At 33.4% G+C, this 20,379-nt stretch overlaps 2 protein-coding genes across 2 annotated transcripts in view; both read right to left on the bottom strand.

Annotated features, from left to right (window-relative positions):
• LOC134691415 (uncharacterized) overlaps positions 1-20,379 on the bottom strand; it is a 328,275-nt gene that overhangs the window by 88,219 nt on the left and 219,677 nt on the right. The gene's annotated exons all lie outside the window — the stretch shown is intronic.
• The window catches only part of LOC134691522 (myotubularin-related protein 9-like), a 57,993-nt gene continuing 41,870 nt past the window's right edge, over positions 4,257-20,379 (bottom strand). Inside the window, exons 2-13 of the mRNA XM_063552080.1 lie at positions 17,953-18,121; positions 16,367-16,532; positions 15,134-15,285; positions 14,620-14,737; positions 14,175-14,300; positions 11,139-11,241; positions 10,703-10,841; positions 8,283-8,367; positions 6,747-6,816; positions 6,136-6,235; positions 5,529-5,656; positions 4,257-4,382 (exon numbers count right to left, since the gene is read on the bottom strand). Of these exons, the coding sequence (XP_063408150.1) occupies positions 4,298-4,382; positions 5,529-5,656; positions 6,136-6,235; positions 6,747-6,816; positions 8,283-8,367; positions 10,703-10,841; positions 11,139-11,241; positions 14,175-14,300; positions 14,620-14,737; positions 15,134-15,285; positions 16,367-16,532; positions 17,953-18,099 (1,419 nt within the window). The 5' untranslated portion in view covers positions 18,100-18,121 and the 3' untranslated portion in view covers positions 4,257-4,297. The remainder of the gene's footprint in view (positions 4,383-5,528; positions 5,657-6,135; positions 6,236-6,746; positions 6,817-8,282; positions 8,368-10,702; positions 10,842-11,138; positions 11,242-14,174; positions 14,301-14,619; positions 14,738-15,133; positions 15,286-16,366; positions 16,533-17,952; positions 18,122-20,379) is intronic.

The following is a 20,379-nucleotide window of genomic DNA, read 5'->3' as shown; positions in this document are numbered from 1 at the left end:
TACTCTGCATTCCTGTATATAGGTGTTTCAGATGATTGTAACAAATGTTCATGAATGCCATAGTGTCTCATCAACTGCCACAACACACCTCTATCTAAGTTGTCAGAGGAATGCCATAGTGTCTCATCAACTGCCACAACACACCTCTATCTAAGTTGTCAGAGGTTTTAGCAAAGTCGACAAAAACAGAATAAAGTGATGAATTGAACTCTTTCAGGCTTGTTTAAGGATGATACTTCACGTTTCTAATTGATCTGCACATAGTTTGTTTTGTTTGAATCGAGCGTGGTTGTCACGAATATTTTCATCTATTGCAATTTTGAGTTGGTTTAACATCTCTATTTAAACTTTCCCTGCATTATGTTTTAAGGCGATTCGAAAAAAAAATCTAAACCAAATGATGACGCTGTATAATCATGTGTAATCAATGCAACATTTTTGTGAAATATATACATGTATAACATTAAAAATCTTTGTACTTTTTATAAAAAAATATTCGCCCGAAAATTTAAAACAGATAGTTCCTTATCAAATGGCAAAACCAAAAGCTCAAACACATCATTCGAAAGGGGAAAAACGTCATGTTATTAATTACTGCAAGTGTTCCTCGTTTTACAATTATCGATTATCAATTGTGCTGATATTAGTTTAGCAGAATCACGGAGGACGTTACTTCGGGTTTTACTAGACACCTTTAAATTTTATATCAAGATAACCTTTTTGGTGTAACTTAAGAATGGCCAACGTAGGTAGATACAAGTATCTTGTCTTAGGGAGGGATAAATCCTACTTTGTAAAGGATCACTCTGATTCAAACAAAAAATTCTCTGAAACTGACATTATCAAGATGCTTGATTTCTTGATTGACAACATATTTGTTACGTTCGGAGGACATGTTTTTCAACTATCGGCATTCCAGTGGAAACAAATTGTGACCCTCTTCTTGTCGACTTGTTTCTTTATTAGTATGAGGCTTACTTCATACAGAAACTTCTTAGGAAGAAAGACAAGAAGTTAGCGATATCCTTTAACTCTACTTCCCGCTATATAGATGATGTTCTTTCACTAAAGAATTCAAAATTTGGTGACTATGTGGAACGCATCTATCCCATCGAACTAGAGATAAAGGATACTACAGATACAGTTAAGTCGGGCTCATATCTTGACTAACATCTAGAAATTGACAATGAGGGTTGGTTGAAAACATAACTTTACGACAAAAGATATGATTTCAGCTTTGGACGTTTCGTCCCCGAGGGTATCACCAGCCCAGTAGTCAACACTTCGGTGTTGACATGAATATCAATAATGTGGTCATTTTTATAAATTTCCTGTTTACAAAACTTTGATTTTTTCGAAAAACTAAGGATTTTCTTATTTCAGGCAAAGATTACCTTAGCCGTATTTGGCACAACTTTTTTGGAATTTTGGATCCTCAATGCTCTTCAACTTTGTACCTCTTTTTGGCTTTATAAATATTTTAATATGAGCGTCACTGATGATTCTCATGAAGAGGAAACGCGGGTCTCGTACTAAATTATAATCCTGGTACCTTTGATAACTATTTACACCACTGGGTCGATGCCACTGCTGGTGGATGTTTCGTCACCGGGGGTATCACCAGCCCAGTAGTCAACACTTCGGTGTTGACATGAATATCAATAATGTGGTAATTTTTATAAATTTCCTGTTTACAAAACTTTGAATTTTTTGAAAAACTAAGGATTTTCTTTTCCAAGGCAAGAATTACCTTAGCCGTATTTGACACTTTTTTGGAATTTTGGATCCTCAATGCTGTTCAACTTTGTACCTCTTTTGGCTTTATAAATATTTTGATATGAGCGTCACTTATGAGTCTTATGTAGACTAAACACACGTCTGGCATACTAAATTATAATCCTGGTACCTTTGATAACTATTCCGATTGTGAACTTTCGATTTCTTAGTAGCAACATCCCAGCAGCACCTGCATAATGGGTATATATCTCCCAGTTGATACGATATGCCCATGCTTGCATTTCCTATCATGATTGTCTTGATAGAGGGTTGCTGCTCACAAGGAAGCTATTAAACGAAGTTTCAAATGGTGAAGTTGAAATCGTCCCTTCATAAATTTTACGAATGCAATCACAAGTTGGTTGACGGTTATGGAATAACAGTTTCACAATAGTATCGGATATGTTCCTTACATTGTAACTACTATCCCCTTCCCTTTCATGAACGTGACCTACCAAATTAGACTATTTACCAGATTTGTTATTACATAAGCAACACGACCAGTGCCACATGTGGAGCAGGATCTGCCCACCCTTCAGGAGCACCTGAGATCACCCCTAGTTTTGGGGTTGGTGTTGCTTATGCTTTAGTTTTCTATGTTGTGTCATGTGTACTATTGTTTGTCTGTTTGTCTTTTTCATTTTTAGCCATGGCGTTGTCAGTTTATTTTAAATTTATGAGTTTGACTGTCCCTCTGGTATCTTTTGTCCCTCTTTATGGAATTCACAGAACGCCTCTTAATATATTCAGGTGTTAGCACAATCAAGGAAAAAATTCGAATCTACAGGACAACCTTGATATTCACATACCACTACTCAATTGTATGTTGCTGGCAGAATTAAGAAAAAGTTTGGAATTCACAGGCCAGCATTTAAGTGTCACGGATTGACACTTTAACATAGCAGACATAATAAACTTTATTATTTATCACAGAAGTACATACATAAACATGATTACATCAACAATTAAATATTGCACATATTGTCAAAAATATTTCATCAATTGAAAATATTTATATTCCTCTATTAGAGTTCAAATTGTATAAATTCACAGTGCTGAACTGTAAACTAATTATATGACTTTAAATTGCAGTATAATGCATTATTATAATAATAATTACTTTTAATATACCATGTAAAAAGATAATTTGATGTTTTTTTCCTTCAACACAGGATAAATTATTTTGCTCCATATAACACCAATTTTAATGTTAATATAACACTTTAATAGTCATTCACCAATATTTAAGGAGATTTTAGAATTATGTTCTTTTGAGACCCACCAAATAATACCAATGCAAAAATATCAAAGTCTTAGTCAGCCTTAAAAAGTTTTCTTGCAATTTAAAAAAAAAATCAATTTCTTAATAAGGAGCTCTAAACCTATCAATATTTTTAGCTTATTTTGGTTTTTTTAACTTCCAACTTATAGTATCAATTTTAAATTCTATATTTTTTTTTTTATTTCACCTATTTACATCCTTAAGACAAGATGGAATGTGAAAGTGTCTATCCTGGTATTTAAAATCTGTAGATATATATATCATAAATAGTGTTGTCAAATCGTACACTTTTGCCTAACCGGTTACTCGGATAATTGTTCGACCGATTAACCGGTTAACCGGTAGTTTAAGTTGTTGTTTGAAAACCTTAAATCTTTAGTATCCTACACATAGCTTTAAGATCATATGTGGTATGAGAGTCAATGTGACAACCTTCTATGGCATACAAGTCATAAATTTACGCTTTTTGGTTTGAAGTTTGTCCTTAAGCAGTTTAAGGCTTGTCTGTGAGGATTTCTTACGAAGTTTGACTTTACACCGTATCTATTATGGAGTTTGTATCAACTTCAGATTGAAAAAAAATTCTTTGTAGAAGCGAATATGTCTGAAAACGATTATTTTCTCTTTTCTCTTGTCTCCGAAATTAATGTGAAGTGTTTCAATTTGAAATGATTAAGCATGTTTCTCGTACTAATAGTATCATTATGCATTTAGTACATTTACATTGCTTTTCATTTTTCAATGTTTTGAGTTAAGCATTTCATTTAAAGTATAACAAAGCCTTACACGACGGAGGTTGCACATTTCGGAGTAGGTCTACACGCTATTAGATCAAAATAAAATAATGAAGTGAATCGTAAAATTTTATCGTATTACTGATTTAAAGTTACTGTTAGAATAACATGTATACTAATTAAGTGTCATTAAGTTCTTGCTCCAAGCGAGCGACATTTTCTAATTAATTAAATGTTTTTTTTTCCGGATTAACAATAGCAATCAATAGACTGGACAATTGATCTGTTAAATTAATTACCGCGACGACAATTTTTAAATAAATCATAACTTTTCAATGGTTTCGATACGAATTGTATAGAATCTATTAAAATTGAAAAAATGTCCGGTTAACCGGTTAGCGTTTTTTTGGTATTCGGTCGTTCGACCGGTTAACCGGTTAACCGGTTAACCGTTGACAACACTAATCATAAACTAGTCCAGCAAAGTTTGTCCTGAATATTGACCTCATTCTGGTATACAATCAACACCAAGTTCTGAGGGAAGAATCAGTCCAACTCCTAGTGCTTCTCTTTCTAATGAGGCAAGTTGTCTGAAATAAAATAACAGCAGTCATATATTATCAGCAATAACAACCAACCAAAAATCAATCAATCAATTAATCATTCTAATGCAACATTGTTCATTTTCATTGGATATGTTATCAATTTTCATGGTGTCAATTCAAAATTGATGCTATGAGAATGTATTAGCAAACAAAGGCAACTTATGACAGATTTTAAATGCATGATTTGACGTTGGTTTCTGTCAATTTCTTTATAATGGAGATAAAATTAATTCATTCTAAGCTCTGATGGCATTGAATGGCTAACATGTAGCCAATAAACTTAATTTGCTACCATCAAATCATCAATAAAGGAAATAAATTATAATTTGATGATTATCAACTCACTTGTCCCATTGGACATCTTATATGGTGATACAACTTGTCTGACACCTATTTTCACTTTTTGTTGTTGGAATGTACAAGTACCTTTGTTTTTGTTAGATATATTTCTATTTGTACCCATCTGATGAGTTAAGCCTTTTTTGACTGCTTTTTATACTTCGTTCTTATTTTGTACTTTCCAGGTTAGGGGAGGGTTGAAATCCCACTTACATGTTTAACCCCGCCACATTCTATTATGTATGTGTCTGTCCCAAGTCTGCAAGAACTTTCAGATCTGTACTAAGTGTCTTTTTGTTGTTGGGATGTACAAGTACCCTTCCATGTTGCTGTTGCTGTGTTACATATTTGCTTTTTGATACCGGTAAAATTTTTTTACATAAATTAGGTAGTAAGTTTTTTCGTTTTATTTGTTTTACATTTGACATTTCAGGGTTTTTTATAGCTGACTATGGGGTATGGGCTTTGCTCACTGTTGAAGGCCATATGGTGACAGTTAGATTTGGTTGCAATTGAAACTTTACAGTTATTATCATAACTTTTTATTAAATATATTGCCATTTTTATAAATGGTAACAGCTATGTGGAATCATGGAGCAGAATTAACAAAAGTCATAACTGTATCATTATTTGCCTTCAATCTTCTATGATATTTTTCAGTGGTTATCATGTTTAATGGTTGTTTGGTATAATAATTTCTTCATTTTTCACAAAACAACAAAATGAGACAAATATGAGCTTTAACTTTATATCTATATCTATTTAATATCACTATATAGTATGTATGGTTACCTCCTTAGTTTGGTGACCTTTGACCTTAATTCCTTGTCATACTCTCTAATTTTACTGACTTCCTGCCAAGCCTCCTTCTGTTTTGATTGGTCAATTATAGATCTCTGGTATAACCCAGACCACAACACCTGCAAAAACATAAATAAAAGCATGAGTTGTGTAAAAATGCATTATTTGCATGAAAGATGGAAGGTGGAAGATACCGAAGGGACATTCAAATCGAGAAGTGATGAGGTTTTGTTTTTTTTTAAGTTTTACTCAATATCTTGAATAGACAGAAATCAGATAAAAGTGTGCGAGGATGTAAAATTTAATACACTTACAGAGAAGTTAATATCATTACAAACAAGAATGTGTCTATAGTACAGGGATGCCTAACTCGTACTATCATATTCTATGCTCAGTGGACCTTTAAATTTTGGGAAAAACTCTAATTTGGCTTGAACAAAAACTGAACTAAGGTAGGACAGACAGAGGGACGAATAGACGCACAAAGGAAAAAGATAATGCCTCTAGGTGGGGCATAAAATCCTATATTCCAGAGTAGTTTGTGTATGAATATTGTTTATGGTTAATTCTATCAAAAGAGAAATGTTAAACTACATACCAAACTTTGTGGAGCTACAGAGGGCCATATAACTCGTGGATTAGGATCATACATAGGATTAAGATACTTCTGTAAAACTTCTGGTCTTGCTAAATATGTCCTGTAAACAAAGTTAAAGATTAAAATATGTTACCAAGGCCATTCTAAAATCTAAGCATTCAAACTAAGGAGTTCTTAAAGAATAAGTTTAATCAACAATTCAGTGCTTAAACACTTTTACAGTAAACAAGTAACACATGTATCTCATGTGTGACCCACATGTATCTCATGTGTAACCTAATCACAAACTTCAGGCCATTGTTTACAAAGCCGTTGACAAAAGCAATGCCAAAAAGGAGAGACAAAAATGGTATACAATGTACAATTTCAAATGAAAAATCTTAAGAGGATATTTTCTTAATCTTTATTTTAAATTCAAGCTGCGAAAACTTAAAACTATAATGACCTTATAATCATCACCCAATATGGGACAGGACCTATTTTACCTTAAAATGTTAAAAGGACAAAGTGCTTTCTTGATGAATAATGACTAGAAACAAGATAGTTGTAGCCTTTTATGTTGTTTTTTTTATAGATAAAGAATAATTTAATTAATACTTTTCATCAATTACCATAAAGAGACTGTTCTTGAGGACCATTTACACTCTTTTCTTTCCTTCTCATTATTGCACAGGAATGTACCTAAAAATAGAACAAAACATCCAATAACAACCACAAAATCAGGGACAAACAAACTGGTTGACACATGGTTGATAGGGTATTAATGGCTGACACTTGGTTGATAGGGTATTAATGGCTGACACTTGGTTGATAAGGTATTAATGGCTGACACTTGCTTGATAAGGTATTAATGGCTGACACATGGTTGATAGGGTATTAATGGCTGACACATGGTTGATAGGGTATTAATGGCTGACACATGGTTGATAGGGTATTAATGGCTGACACATGGTTGATAGGGTATTAATGGCTGACACATGGTTGATAGGGTATTAATGGCTGACACTAGATTGACATATATTTTACACATGACTGACACATTTTTTTCATAATTGGATATAGAAAGATGTGGTATGAGTGCCAATAAGACAACTCTCCATCTAAGTAACAATTTATAAAAGTAATCCATTATAGGTCAAGGTACATCCTTCATCACAGAGCCTTGGCTCACAATGAAAAACAAGCTATTAAGGGCCCCAAATATTACTAGTGTAAAACCATTCAATCTATATATATAAATGGTCTTTTTTTATGACACCTGGTTGACATACATATAATACATGACTGACATATGGTTGACAAATGGTTTATTCGGTTGACACCTTGATGACACATACTATATACTGATAAAAATGTATATATGGAAGACAAAGGGTATATTTGGTTGACATGGTATCATGCTTGCTAAACTCTTTCTAATGGTTACCATGCCTGTTGAACTTAGGAGATAATTGTATTGTATTTTAAGCTTAGCTTTCGTAAAACTTAGATTTTACTGTCACAAGTTGAGTTTACCTAGCAATGCACAGCAGAGCTAGGTAAACAGATATTTGCGACAGTAAAATCAAGTTTTATGAAGGCCAAGCTTAAAATACAATACAGTTATCTCCATTCTAATGCAGCATATTAAAATAAATACCATTTAACAAATATTTTGACATAAAATGACATAAATGAAAAAGTCCGCCAAACTGTTACATTGTCTTTAGCAACTTAACAATGTGATGTCATATGTATACTCAGGATGTCAAACATAAAACCCTAGAGTTATTTATACCTCTCGTACCCTTGGAATTGTTTAAACATTGACTTATAGAGGATTTTGAGTCTTAAAATGTGATTTTAAGTTTTTTTTTGTGAGAAATAACATATACAAAAAAATCAGAATTTAAAATGGTGGCTTTCTTAGTTACGGACTGGTAGAACGTGGAATTTAACCCTTCAAAATATCGTGAACGTCCAATAAAAATTATCCTTACAAACGAATTGCATTAGAATTAAGGTTACCATGCCTGATGACTTCTGACTAAAGATTATCCTACCTGATGATTTCTCCCAAGACAAATGCGGATGTTCATCTCCTTCTTAATACATTGTTCTGAGGTTCAACAAGATTAAGTGGAAGCAAGCTTCTGTTTTCTACTTACCAAATTGTGAAGAGTAGGTGTGTTCAAACAGCAGGACTAGAAACTCTTCATTGAACTCAAATGAACAAGGAAACTGTTGCCATATCTACAATGTAAACAACACAGCAGTATAAAATGTCTGTTTCTGAGTATCTAAGACACACATGGAGATAGTTTAATTGATTTTTAGTCCATGTGCCAGAGAATCAATCAAAAGTAATGTAGAAAAATAAACTATTGACACAGAAACATGTTTCACCTTTCTGTTACATTTTGTATCTTAATGGAAAGGGTGAATAGTTCAAAGAGACAACACGACTAAAGAGAAAACACCCCATATCCAACAATGGGTCTTACACACAGAGAGAAAATTCATGATTATAGGTGTAATACCACCATTGATTTTCCCCTATTAGTCTTTGTTAAATTTGCACTTTTCAAAAAATATGCAGAATTTATCTTTGTTTTAAATAAAGAAATACTTGGCATGAGTAAAGTTTTATCCGGTCCAGTACTAAATAAAAAATTTCACATAACATTTCATTGTATATAAGAAAATAACCATCACTGGAAGTTAACCAATCAAATTTCTCCCCTTATTTAATCTGTGTACAAGGTTTAGTAACCATGTAACCTCAAGTTTACAAAATATGCTATAGAAATCCCAAATAAAAAATTAATGGTGCTTTGAAATACCCAAGACTTTATGAAATAGAAATGTTTTACTGCAATAAAATGTAGGATTAATTACCTACAACTGTCAAATTCAAGGCCAGGGAATATTTTTTTCTACCTATTTTCATATACAACCAGATGTGACGTATCATGATTTGATGGTATTACACCTATATATATGCATAACGCAAATATTGAAATTAAAATTGCAAAACTTTAACATGTAAATCCTCAAAGCATTCAAAGTCAGTGGATCATGACTGAATGTGCAGGTCCCTATCACCTTCCTCAAGAAGGATAATTCCAATACAAAATGTACAACTGCATACCTAATATCTATAAACTAACCTAAAAAGAACTATGTCAATTGTTGATAGTCTGTTAACCATGATGAGGTGGAGGGGCTATGTAATCTCAATGGAAAAGTGCAAATGTTAATACAGGTAATATGAGTGGTTAATTTCAAAATAATAGTCCAGTCAACCTAGCATAAATTTAACCCTTACCTTGAAGTAATTGCAACAGAAGATTTTTTTAATTTTTTTAAGTTTTAATTTTTAGCATTATACCCCAAATATACACAGAAAAGAGTCGAATAAAATCTTACTTGAGATAAATAAAAAAAAAAAAACGATTTTAAAATTCCTATGGAGATTTGAATTGAAATGGGATATAACTCTGCAAAAAATGCAGAAATATCAATAAACTAGTAGATCCTGTGTCGCTCAACTAGGTCTATGTGCATATTAAACAAAGGACACAGATGGATTCATCACAAAATTGTGTTTTGGTGTTGGTGATGTGTTTGCAGATCTTACTTTACTGAACAATCTTGCTGCTACAATTATCTCTATCTATAATGAACTTGGCCCAGAAGTGACAGTGGAAAATATTTTGTAAATTTACAAAATATATGAAAATTGTTAAAAATTTACTATAAAGGGCAATAACTCCTTAAGAGGTCAATTGAACACTTTTGTCATGTCGACTTATTTGTAGCTCTTTCTTTGCTGTACATTATTGCTGTTTATAGTTTATCTCTATCCATAATAGTATTCAAGATAATAATCAAAAGCTGTAAAATTTTCTTAATATTACCAATTCAGGTGCAGCAACCCAACAACAAAATGCCGGATTGGTCTGAAAAGTTTGGGGCAGATTGATAATGACCTAATAAACAATTTAACTTCATGTCAGATTTTATCTAAATGCTTTGGTTTCAGAGTTATAAGCCAAAATCTACATTTTACCCCTATGTTCTATTTTTGGCCATGGCGGCCATCTTGGATGGTTGGCCAGGTCACCAGACACATTTTTCAAACAAGATACCCCAATGATGATTGTGGCCAAGTTTAGTTAACTTTGGCCCAGCAGTTTCAGAGGAGAAGATTTTTGTAAAAGTTAACGACGCCGGACGACATCGGACGTGTGACGCCAAGTGATGAGAAAAGCTCTCTTGGCCTTTGGGCAAGGTGAGCTAAAAAGATTCATTTTTGTGGAGTTATCACCCTTTCCAATGTTAATTTCCGCTGATTTTGAGTTTTCATAAAGCAAGATTTTATGGAACTTTTTTCTGTGTATATTTGGGGCTAAATGCTATAGATAAGAACTTACACATTTTCTGTTGCAATTAGTTTGAGGTTCAAACTGAGTTTGACTGGACTATAATTCATTTGCCATGAAATATTCAATTCAAAATAATTTATAGTATTTGCTTTATGTGCCATGGAATATTAATTTATTGAGAAAACTATGAATATACTAACCTGCCAGACACAATCTAAAAAGAGAAGAAAAACAGGAGATTCACTTCTCTGTTTAGTGATGGCAAATGCTGATTTGGAACAGCGGTCAGCAAATGGATGTCCTCCTTGTAACCATTCACGCTCTACTAAGGCTTCAAATCTATAAATAAATAATATTAGGGTCATCAAACAAATATATTAATTCAACCATTCATGCCCTGCAAAAATGGCTTAAAATTATAAAGCAAATAAACATGTAAAATGGCAGGTCTTTACAATGAAATAAAATTTTAGTTGTGTCACATTGTAGCATATTCTTTCATTCTGGAAAAATATAACTGATTGTTTCATTTTTATTCATTTAAGTCAGCTGACATTAAAAATTAAACAAATATACAGTTGTGGTTTGCATTAAGTCATATTTAAAAAAAGACCAAATAATCTAAAATTAAAATACCCATTAATGGTCCTACAGTCATGGTCCAATATAAGTTGTACAAGGGAGGTAACCTGTAAAGTTGTATCAAATCCCTCAGATCCATGGACCAATACTGAAGCCCCTGTAAAAAAACAACAACAAAAACTCAATTATAGAGTGATGGACTAGCACAGGGGAGGTAATCCTGTGTAATATCAAATCCCTCAGATTCATGGACCAATACTGAAGCCCCTGTAAAAAAACAACAACAATAACTCAATTATAGAGTGATGGACTAGCACAGGGGAGGTAATCCTGTGTTGTATCAAATCCCTCAGATCCATGGACCAATACTGAAGCCCCTGTAAAATACAACAACAATAACTCAACTATAGAGTGATGGACTAGCACAGGGGAGGTAATCCTGTGTTGTATCAAATCCCTCAGATCCATGAACCAATACTGAAGCCCCTGTAAAAAAACAACAACAAAAACTCAATTATAGAGTGATGGACTAGCACAGGTGAGGTAATCCTGTGTTGTATCAAATCCCTCAGATCCATGGACCAATACTGAAGCCCCTGTAAAATACAACAAAAACTCAATTATAAATGATGGACTAGCACAGGGGAGGTAATCCTGTGTTGTATCAAATCCCTCAGATCCATGGACCAATACTGAAGCCCTATAAGAATACAACAATTAATTGCTTTCCTGATCGCAGCTGGTTATGACCGCAGAGGTCCAACCCTGAACAGTTGGGGCAAAAATGGTCACAAAATTCGCGCTTGATACAGGTCTGAATAAGGATTGTAATTAAATATTTGACAAAAATAGGTTTCTTACACAGAATAACTGTAGTCAAAGAACTTAGAATTGGTAATATAATTTGAATTTATATTCAATTAATGCTTTTGTTCAATACATTATGCTGTTGCATATTGACCACCCCTAAAAAAAAAAACCTTTTTACCCAACCCAACCCAAAGAATATATACACTGTGCTACACTACAAGTACAAATTACATCCTACCTTTAGAATCAATACACTGTGCTACGGTACAAGTACACATATGAATCATACCTTCAGAATATATACTGTGCTATGGTACAAGTACAAGTTACAATCATACCTTCAGAATCTATACACTGTGCTACAGAACAAGCACAAGTTACAATCATACCTTCAGAATCAATACACTGTGCTATGGTACAAGTACACATTACAATCATACCTTCAGACTATATACACTGTGCTACAGTACAAGCACACATTACAATCATACCTTCAGAATCTATACACTGTGCTATGGTACAAGTACACATTACAATCATACCTTCAGAATATATACACTGGGCTACAGTACAAGCACACATTACAATCATACCTTCAGAATCTATACACTGTGCTATGGTACAAGTACACATTACAATCATACCTTCAGACTATATACACTGTGCTTCAGTACAAGCACACATTACAATCATAACTTCAGAATATATACGTATACACTGGGCTACAGTACAAGTACAAATTACAATCATACCTTCAGAATCTATACACTGTGCTACAGTACAAGCACACATTACACTCATACCTTCAGAATATACACACTGGGCTACAGTACAAGTACAAATTACAATCATACCTTCAGAATCTATACACTGTGCTACAGAACAAGCACAAGTTACAATCATACCTTCAGAATATATACACTGTGCTACAGTACAAGAACACATTACACTCATACCTTCAGAATATACACACTGGGCTACAGTACAAGTACAAATTACAATCATACCTTCAGAATCTATACACTGTGCTACAGAACAAGCACAAGTTACAATCATACCTTCAGAATATATACACTGTGCTACAGTACAAGCACACATTACAATCATACCTTCAGAATCTATACACTGTGGTACAGAAAAAGCACAAGTTACAATCATACCTTCAGAATATATACACTGTGCTACAGTACAAGAACACATTACAATCATACCTTCAGAATCTATACACTGTGCTATGGTACAAGTACACATTACAATCATACCTTCAGAATAAATACACTGTGCTACAATACAAGTACACATTACAATCATACCTTCAGAATATATACACTGTGCTACAGTACAAGCACACATTACAATCATACCTTCTGAATATATACACTGGGCTACAGTACAAGTACAAATTACATCCTACCTTCAGAATCTATACACTGTGCTATAGTACAAGTACACATTACAATCCTACCTTCAGAATCTATACACTGTGCTACAGTACAAGTTCAAATTACAATCATACCTTCAGAATATATACACTGTGCTACAGTACAAGCACACATTACAATCATACCTTCTGAATATATACACTGGGCTACAGTACAAGTACAAATTACATCCTACCTTCAGAATCTATACACTGTGCTATAGTACAACTACACATTACAATCCTACCTTCAGAATCTATACACTGTGCTACAGTACAAGTTCAAATTACAATCATACCTTCAGAATCTATACACTGTGCTACAGTACAAGTACAAATTAGAATCATACCTTCAGAATCTATAAACTGTGTTACAATACAAGCACATGTTAGAATCATACCTTCAGAATATATACACTGCGCTACAGTACAAGCACACATTATAATCATACCTTCAGAATCTATACAATGCGCTACAGTACAAGCACATATTAGAATCATACCTTCAGAATCTATACTCTGTGCTACGGTACAAGTACACATTAGAATCAAACCTTCAGAATCTATACTCTGTGCTACGGTACAAGTACACATTAGAATCATACCTTCAGAATCTATACTCTGTGCTACGGTTCAAGTACACATTAGAATCATACCTTCAGAATCTATACTCTGTGCTACGGTACAAGTACACATTAGAATCAAACCTTCAGAATCTATACACTGTGCTACAATACAAGTACACATTAGAATCATACCTTCAGAATCTATACTCTGTGCTACGGTACAAGTACACATTAGAATCATACCTTCAGAATCTATACTCTGTGCTACGGTACAAGTACACATTAGAATCATACCTTCAGAATCTATACACTGTGCTACAGTACAAGCACACGTTAGTATATCTTTGACATGTGATAACCAGTTACTGGATTCTAACTTTGATAACCATTTGTCCATACTACTGGTGTTGTCAAGGGATACTGAAATAGAAACATTACAAACTAAACATCTGACATGTCAGCAAGGGCACCACACAATGGGGAAGCAATTTTAAAAAACAGCTATAAATCACTTTTTGTTAAAATCTGTGCACTTAAACTACCATTCTTAAAATTAAAATTTGTATATTTATAATTCAAAAATATTTTTTATTCAATTTTTCACACAAATGATTAACAAAATAATTTTTGTCATAGCAAATCAATTTTGAATATTATTCTATATGTTTTATGTGGTAAGAACAATGAGCAGGAAACTTGAAGTTCTGTATAGATTAGTATTGATGTCAAATAAACGTACATTCCATCAATTTGATGAGTGAATCATGGAAAGCTTGTCTCCTATCCAAAGACTGATGTATCCGTCTCCACTGTGGATAACATACCTCGGGTTCATAACCTCCACCTACAACAGAACTCTATTTAGTATGAAATTCATTACTGTTGATAATATATCTCAGGTTCATAACCTCCAACTAAAACAGAACTCTATTTAGTATGAAATTCATTACTGTTGATAATATATCTCAGGTTCATAACCTCCAACTAAAACAGAACTCTATTTAGTATGAAATTCATTACTGTTGATAATATATCTCAGGTTCATAACCTCCAACTAAAACAGAACTCTATTTAGTATGAAATTCATTACTGTTGATAATATATCTCAGGTTCATAACCTCCAAGTAAAACAGAACTCTATTTAGTATGAAATTCATTACTGTTGATAATATATCTCAGGTTCATAACCTCCAACTAAAACAGAACTCTATTTAGTATGAAATTCATTACTGTTGATAATATATCTCACATACCTTATAATCTTTGTTCACATAACTAAGTCTCCATTCCTCAGAGCAATCTTTAAACCTAGTGTATTCATTCTCTGGTAAAAATGTCTGCCAGCCGTCCTCTAATGGCTCAAATCCAGCTCGATAGAAAAATGGATACTTCAGGCTAATATCATCTATAAATAAAGTATTCTGGGAACTATGCTTGTGTGTATATGCTTTGCACTCATTCTAAAATTACCAAATAGGTAATCAGGAAAAAATAAAAAGAAGAACCATAGCAATAAATAAAATTGAGAATGGAAATGGGGAATGTGTCAAAGAGACAACAACCGACCATAGAACAGACAACAGCAGAAGGTCACCAATAGGTCTTCAATGCAGCGAGAAATTCCTGCAACCAGAGGGCGTCCTTCAGCTGGCCCCTAAACAAATATATTATTATATATACTAGTTCAGTGATAATGGACGTCATACTAAACTCCAAGTTATACACAAGAAACTAAAATTAAAAATAATACAAGACTAACAAAGGCCAGAGGCTCCTGACTTGGGACAATAAAACCTGTTTAACAAAACTACTAATTTCTCTCCCCTTTTCCTTGTGTACAGCTTACCAACATGAGACAGATTTCTCTCCCCTTTTCCTTGTGTACTACTTACCAACATGAGACAGATTTCTCTCCCCTTTTCCTTGTGTACCACTTACCAACATGAGACAGGTTTCTCTCCCCTTTTCTTTGTGTACTACTTACCAACATGAGACATATTTCTCTCCCCTTTTCCTTGTGTACTTCTTACCAACATGAGACAGATTTTTCTCCCCTTTTCTTTGTGTACTACTTACCAACATGAGACAGATTTCTCCCCTTTTTCTTTTGAACTACTTACCAACATGGAACAGGTTTCTCTCCCCTTTTCTTTGTGTACCACTTACCAACATGAGACAGATTTCTCTCCCCTTTTCCTTGTGTACTACTTTGCAACATGAGACAGATTTCTCCCCCCTTTTCCTTGTGTACTACTTACCAACATGAGACAGATTTCTCTCCCCTTTTCCTTGTGGACTACTTACCAACATGAGACTGATTTTTCTCCCCTTTTCCTTGTGTACTACTTACCAACATGAGACAGATTTGTCTCCCCTTTTCTTTGTGTACTACTTACCAACATGAGACAGATTGCTCTCCTTTTTCTTTTGAACTACTTACCAACATGGAACAGGTTTCTCTCCCTTTTTCTTTGTGTATCACTTACCAACATGAGACAGATTCTCTATTGATGATGCTACATCTAAACAGTCATCACCACCATTGAATTCTAACTCTATCATCTGCAAGTCTTTACATTTCAGAATCAGTATATATTTCCCATTTGACTGGGTCATTTTTTTCTCTGTACTGTCTATAGCACTGTGTAGCAGCTGTAATTACATATTCATACTGTTGACACAGAGATATGTCTCGCCTTTTTGTTATTTTGATAGTATAACAGTATAATCATGATGCAAATATTGAATTTAAATGTCAATGCTTAAACATGTAAACTATACAAAACATTCATTTAGTCAATGAACCATGAAATAATGTACAGGACCAAATTATTTCCCCGGAAATTAAAATTACTAATGTTTATAAACATGATAAAACTGCATACCAGTGTCTTGACATAGGTGGTTACAGTAACACAAAACAGTCAGTAAACCAGGACTGAGGAAGCTGAGCCAAATAATCTCCATGGAACTGAGATGTGCCAATGCTTATCAAAAGTTGTTCCGCATAAACTTACCTAATCACAAACCAATGCAATACATATCAAGTACATTTGTACTAGTAATCAAAAGTTTAAAAGTCAACAGACCATGACTGAGGGGGTAAAATTATCTCCATGGAAATGAGATGTGAAAATGCTAAAACTGTAAAACATTAACTAATACACTGTTGATGTTGTTGACAAAAAACTTAACATGTATTAAAATCTTGATTTTTGAAAATTAGTATATATTTTCCCCTTTGACTGTTCACAGGATTGTTTTTTCTCTGTATTGTTTCTAGTGTTGAAGCGTTGAATACATAACAGGAATGATTCCACATTACTAGTATTTAAAATGGGTAACCTAGTTCAAATACGAATTTTCTATTTGGAATTAGAATTAGAATCAATCTAACACAGTACATGTAATATAGAAAAAGACTTCTCAAAAAAGACACCTGTCCTAAGTCAGGAATCTGATGTACAGTAGTTGTTGTTTGTTTATGTAATATATACGTGTTTCTCGTTTCTCGTTTTTTTATATAGATTAGACCGTTGGTTTTCCCGTTTGAATGGTTTTACACTTGTAATTTTGGGGCCCTTTATAGCTTGTTGATATTTGTCTTTCTTTCGTATCTTCTTTTTTAACAAGTTCCATGGTTGTGGTTAATGTAGTCTGTGCACGGGGGGGGGGGGGGGAGGGGTCTCAACATGGGATTTTGGGTACAGGTGTGCAGCTGGGATTTTAAAAACACCCCCCATTCATATATTGAATAATTGTGAAATCCCTACCTATACATATATTTCACAGTGAAATCATAACCCATTCATATATTTATGACCCATTGATATATCACAATCGGTCAATTACTACCTATTGATATATTTCCTCCGTAAAATTGCACCCCATTGATATATTTGACGGATCAAAAAAGGGACCCATTCCAGCGGCACATATGTATATACCTTTATATAGGAAGAGTCCCCCCTGTGAGTCTGTGTAGTCTGGGTTTTGTGTGTGAGGTACATATACTGTTAAGATGTCCTTAATTAACCCATTTTATATTTATTAATTAATTTGTACAACATACCCACAACTCCTCATGATTTTCTGATTTAGAGGACAGTATTACATGATGCCCTGTGATACAAAGAGTACCAGTAACTGCTTTAGAAAAAGTAAGTTTCATACAGACATTCTCCACTGTAGGGGTCTTAATAAATTCTGCAAATTCCATTTCTTAGAACATGTAGAACACACTACAAAAGAAAAAAAAATAAATGAATGCATACAGAAGATGTGCACATTGCTAATATTATAAATAAGTAAGAAGTAGTACGTTTTCTATTGAGTTTCACATGATCTAGAAAGGCAAAGGAGGATATTTGTATCAGGCTGTGTATAGTGATAATAATACATTTTTTTTTTACAAAATAGGTTTAATTCAAATACACTATTATTATTTCATAGTATTTGTAAAGGATAAGTTTTTTTCTAATAACTATTCAATAAGTTAACTACCCAGATAGAATTTCACGGCAAAGGAAAAAATATCCCAGTGAAATATTTTCCTCCGGATAAAAAAATAAAAATAACTACTGTGACATTTTTTCCTCCAGATCAAATTTCACCCGGATATAATTTTGCTTTACATATATATGCACATCATATAAAGTTTTAAAGGGACATAACTGAAGAACGGTAAAAGTGAAGTTATCCAAATGTGTACTTGATCTGAGTTTTGTGGTAATAACAATTGTCTAGTATAAGTCTCATAACATTTGGTTGAGGCAACTTAAGAGAACAGAAACGAATAATTCAGCAGTTTTTCCATTTGTGATTGGGCTTAAGTCTAGATAGTCCAGTCAAACTAAGATTTAACCTCAAACTAATTGCAACAGAAAATGTTTTAGTTCTAATCTATAACATTATGCCCTTTATATACACAGAAAAAAGTCCCATAAAATCTAACTTGAGGAAAACTCAAAATCAGCATTTTTAATTTCCTATTCCTAATAACATTGGAAGGGGAGATAACTCTTGCAAAATTGAGTCTTTTTTGGTCATTTTTTTGTTGTTTTTCTTGAAATTTATGTAAAGTATGATACTTTGATGGGGCTATAAGTTTGTATTTGACTTAATTAAATAATCTTCTGCTCATGAAATGTACAAAACCGATGTGTTATGGGTTGTTTAATTTTTTTCATGCATTTTTCATTAAAGAAATTTCAAATTTGAAGCTTTGTGACCATTTTGAAAAAGTAATGTGAAAATTTGGTAATGTTTATATCTGTATATTATATTTTTTCAGCAACTTACTTATCTAAAGAAACTTTCAACCACAAAATGAAGAATACATGCTTAATTATTTTTATTAAGTTTGAGATTATTTACCTTGACATGTTGAAAAATTCAATAGATGGTCAACTAATGAATTACAAAATCTAGATTATAGCTTGATAAAAGATATGAAAACACCTTTAGAGTTGTTTGTCATACTCTAAAGACCGCTAAAAAATCAAGAATCAATACATTCTGATGAATAGAAGTGGTAAAGTTATAATTTTGTATCAATTTTTATTGATATTTCTGTCTTTTTTGCAAGAGTTATCTCCCTTTCAATGCAAATCTCCATAGGAATATTAAATTGTGATTTTTTTAGTCTTCCTCAAGTTAGATTTAATGGGACTTTTTTCTGTGTATATTTGCTGTATAATGCTAAAGATTAAAACTGAAAAATCTTCTGTTGCAATTACTTTCGGGTTAGGGTCAAATTTATGCTAGATTGACTGGACTAAGAACGGTTATAGCAACACCACCGAAATTCATAATTGATCTGTATTTTGTTGTAATAAGTATTTTGTATAAGTTTCATAGCATTTGGTTGAGGCAAACTAAAGTTAGAGCACGGAAACGAACAAATTTAGCAATTTGTCCAATTGTAAAGGGGCATATTAACTCTAGAACGGTTACAGTGACAAATTTGTGACCCATAGACGGACGGACGCACGTACAGACCGACAAGGGTTAAACTTAATGCCCCCTCCGCTACAGCGGGAAATAAAAAGTCGATAGGCCAACATTATAGAATTTGTCCGAGATATTGCTGATATTAACCTAGAGTAAAAGTTTTATAAAAATCTGGCAAGAATTGTACCTGTAAGAGGGCTCACAAGGCCATTTTCCATAAATTTAATATTTTCAAGGGGCATTACACTTTTAAAAATAGTCGATCAGCCACCATGATAAAACTTGTCCGAGATATTGCTGATATTAACCTATATAATAAGTTTTATAAATATCTGGCAAGAATTGTACCCATGAGAGCGCTAACAAGACGGCATGGACATACGGACGTACAGAGGACAGCTACAGTGTGCAAAAAAATAAGTTGTGGGGTTATGGAATGAAAAATCAGACATACTGGGGTTTGCATATTTTTTCTTATGAAAGGTCATTATGGGGTTGTTGCCATACCATATGGGGTTGTTGCCAGGCAACCATATGGGGTTGTTGC

This window comes from Mytilus trossulus, chromosome 11 (genome assembly GCF_036588685.1).
Source record: "Mytilus trossulus isolate FHL-02 chromosome 11, PNRI_Mtr1.1.1.hap1, whole genome shotgun sequence".
Lineage (NCBI taxonomy): Eukaryota > Metazoa > Mollusca > Bivalvia > Mytilida > Mytilidae > Mytilus > Mytilus trossulus.
This window is presented reverse-complemented; position numbering and strand designations above follow the sequence as displayed.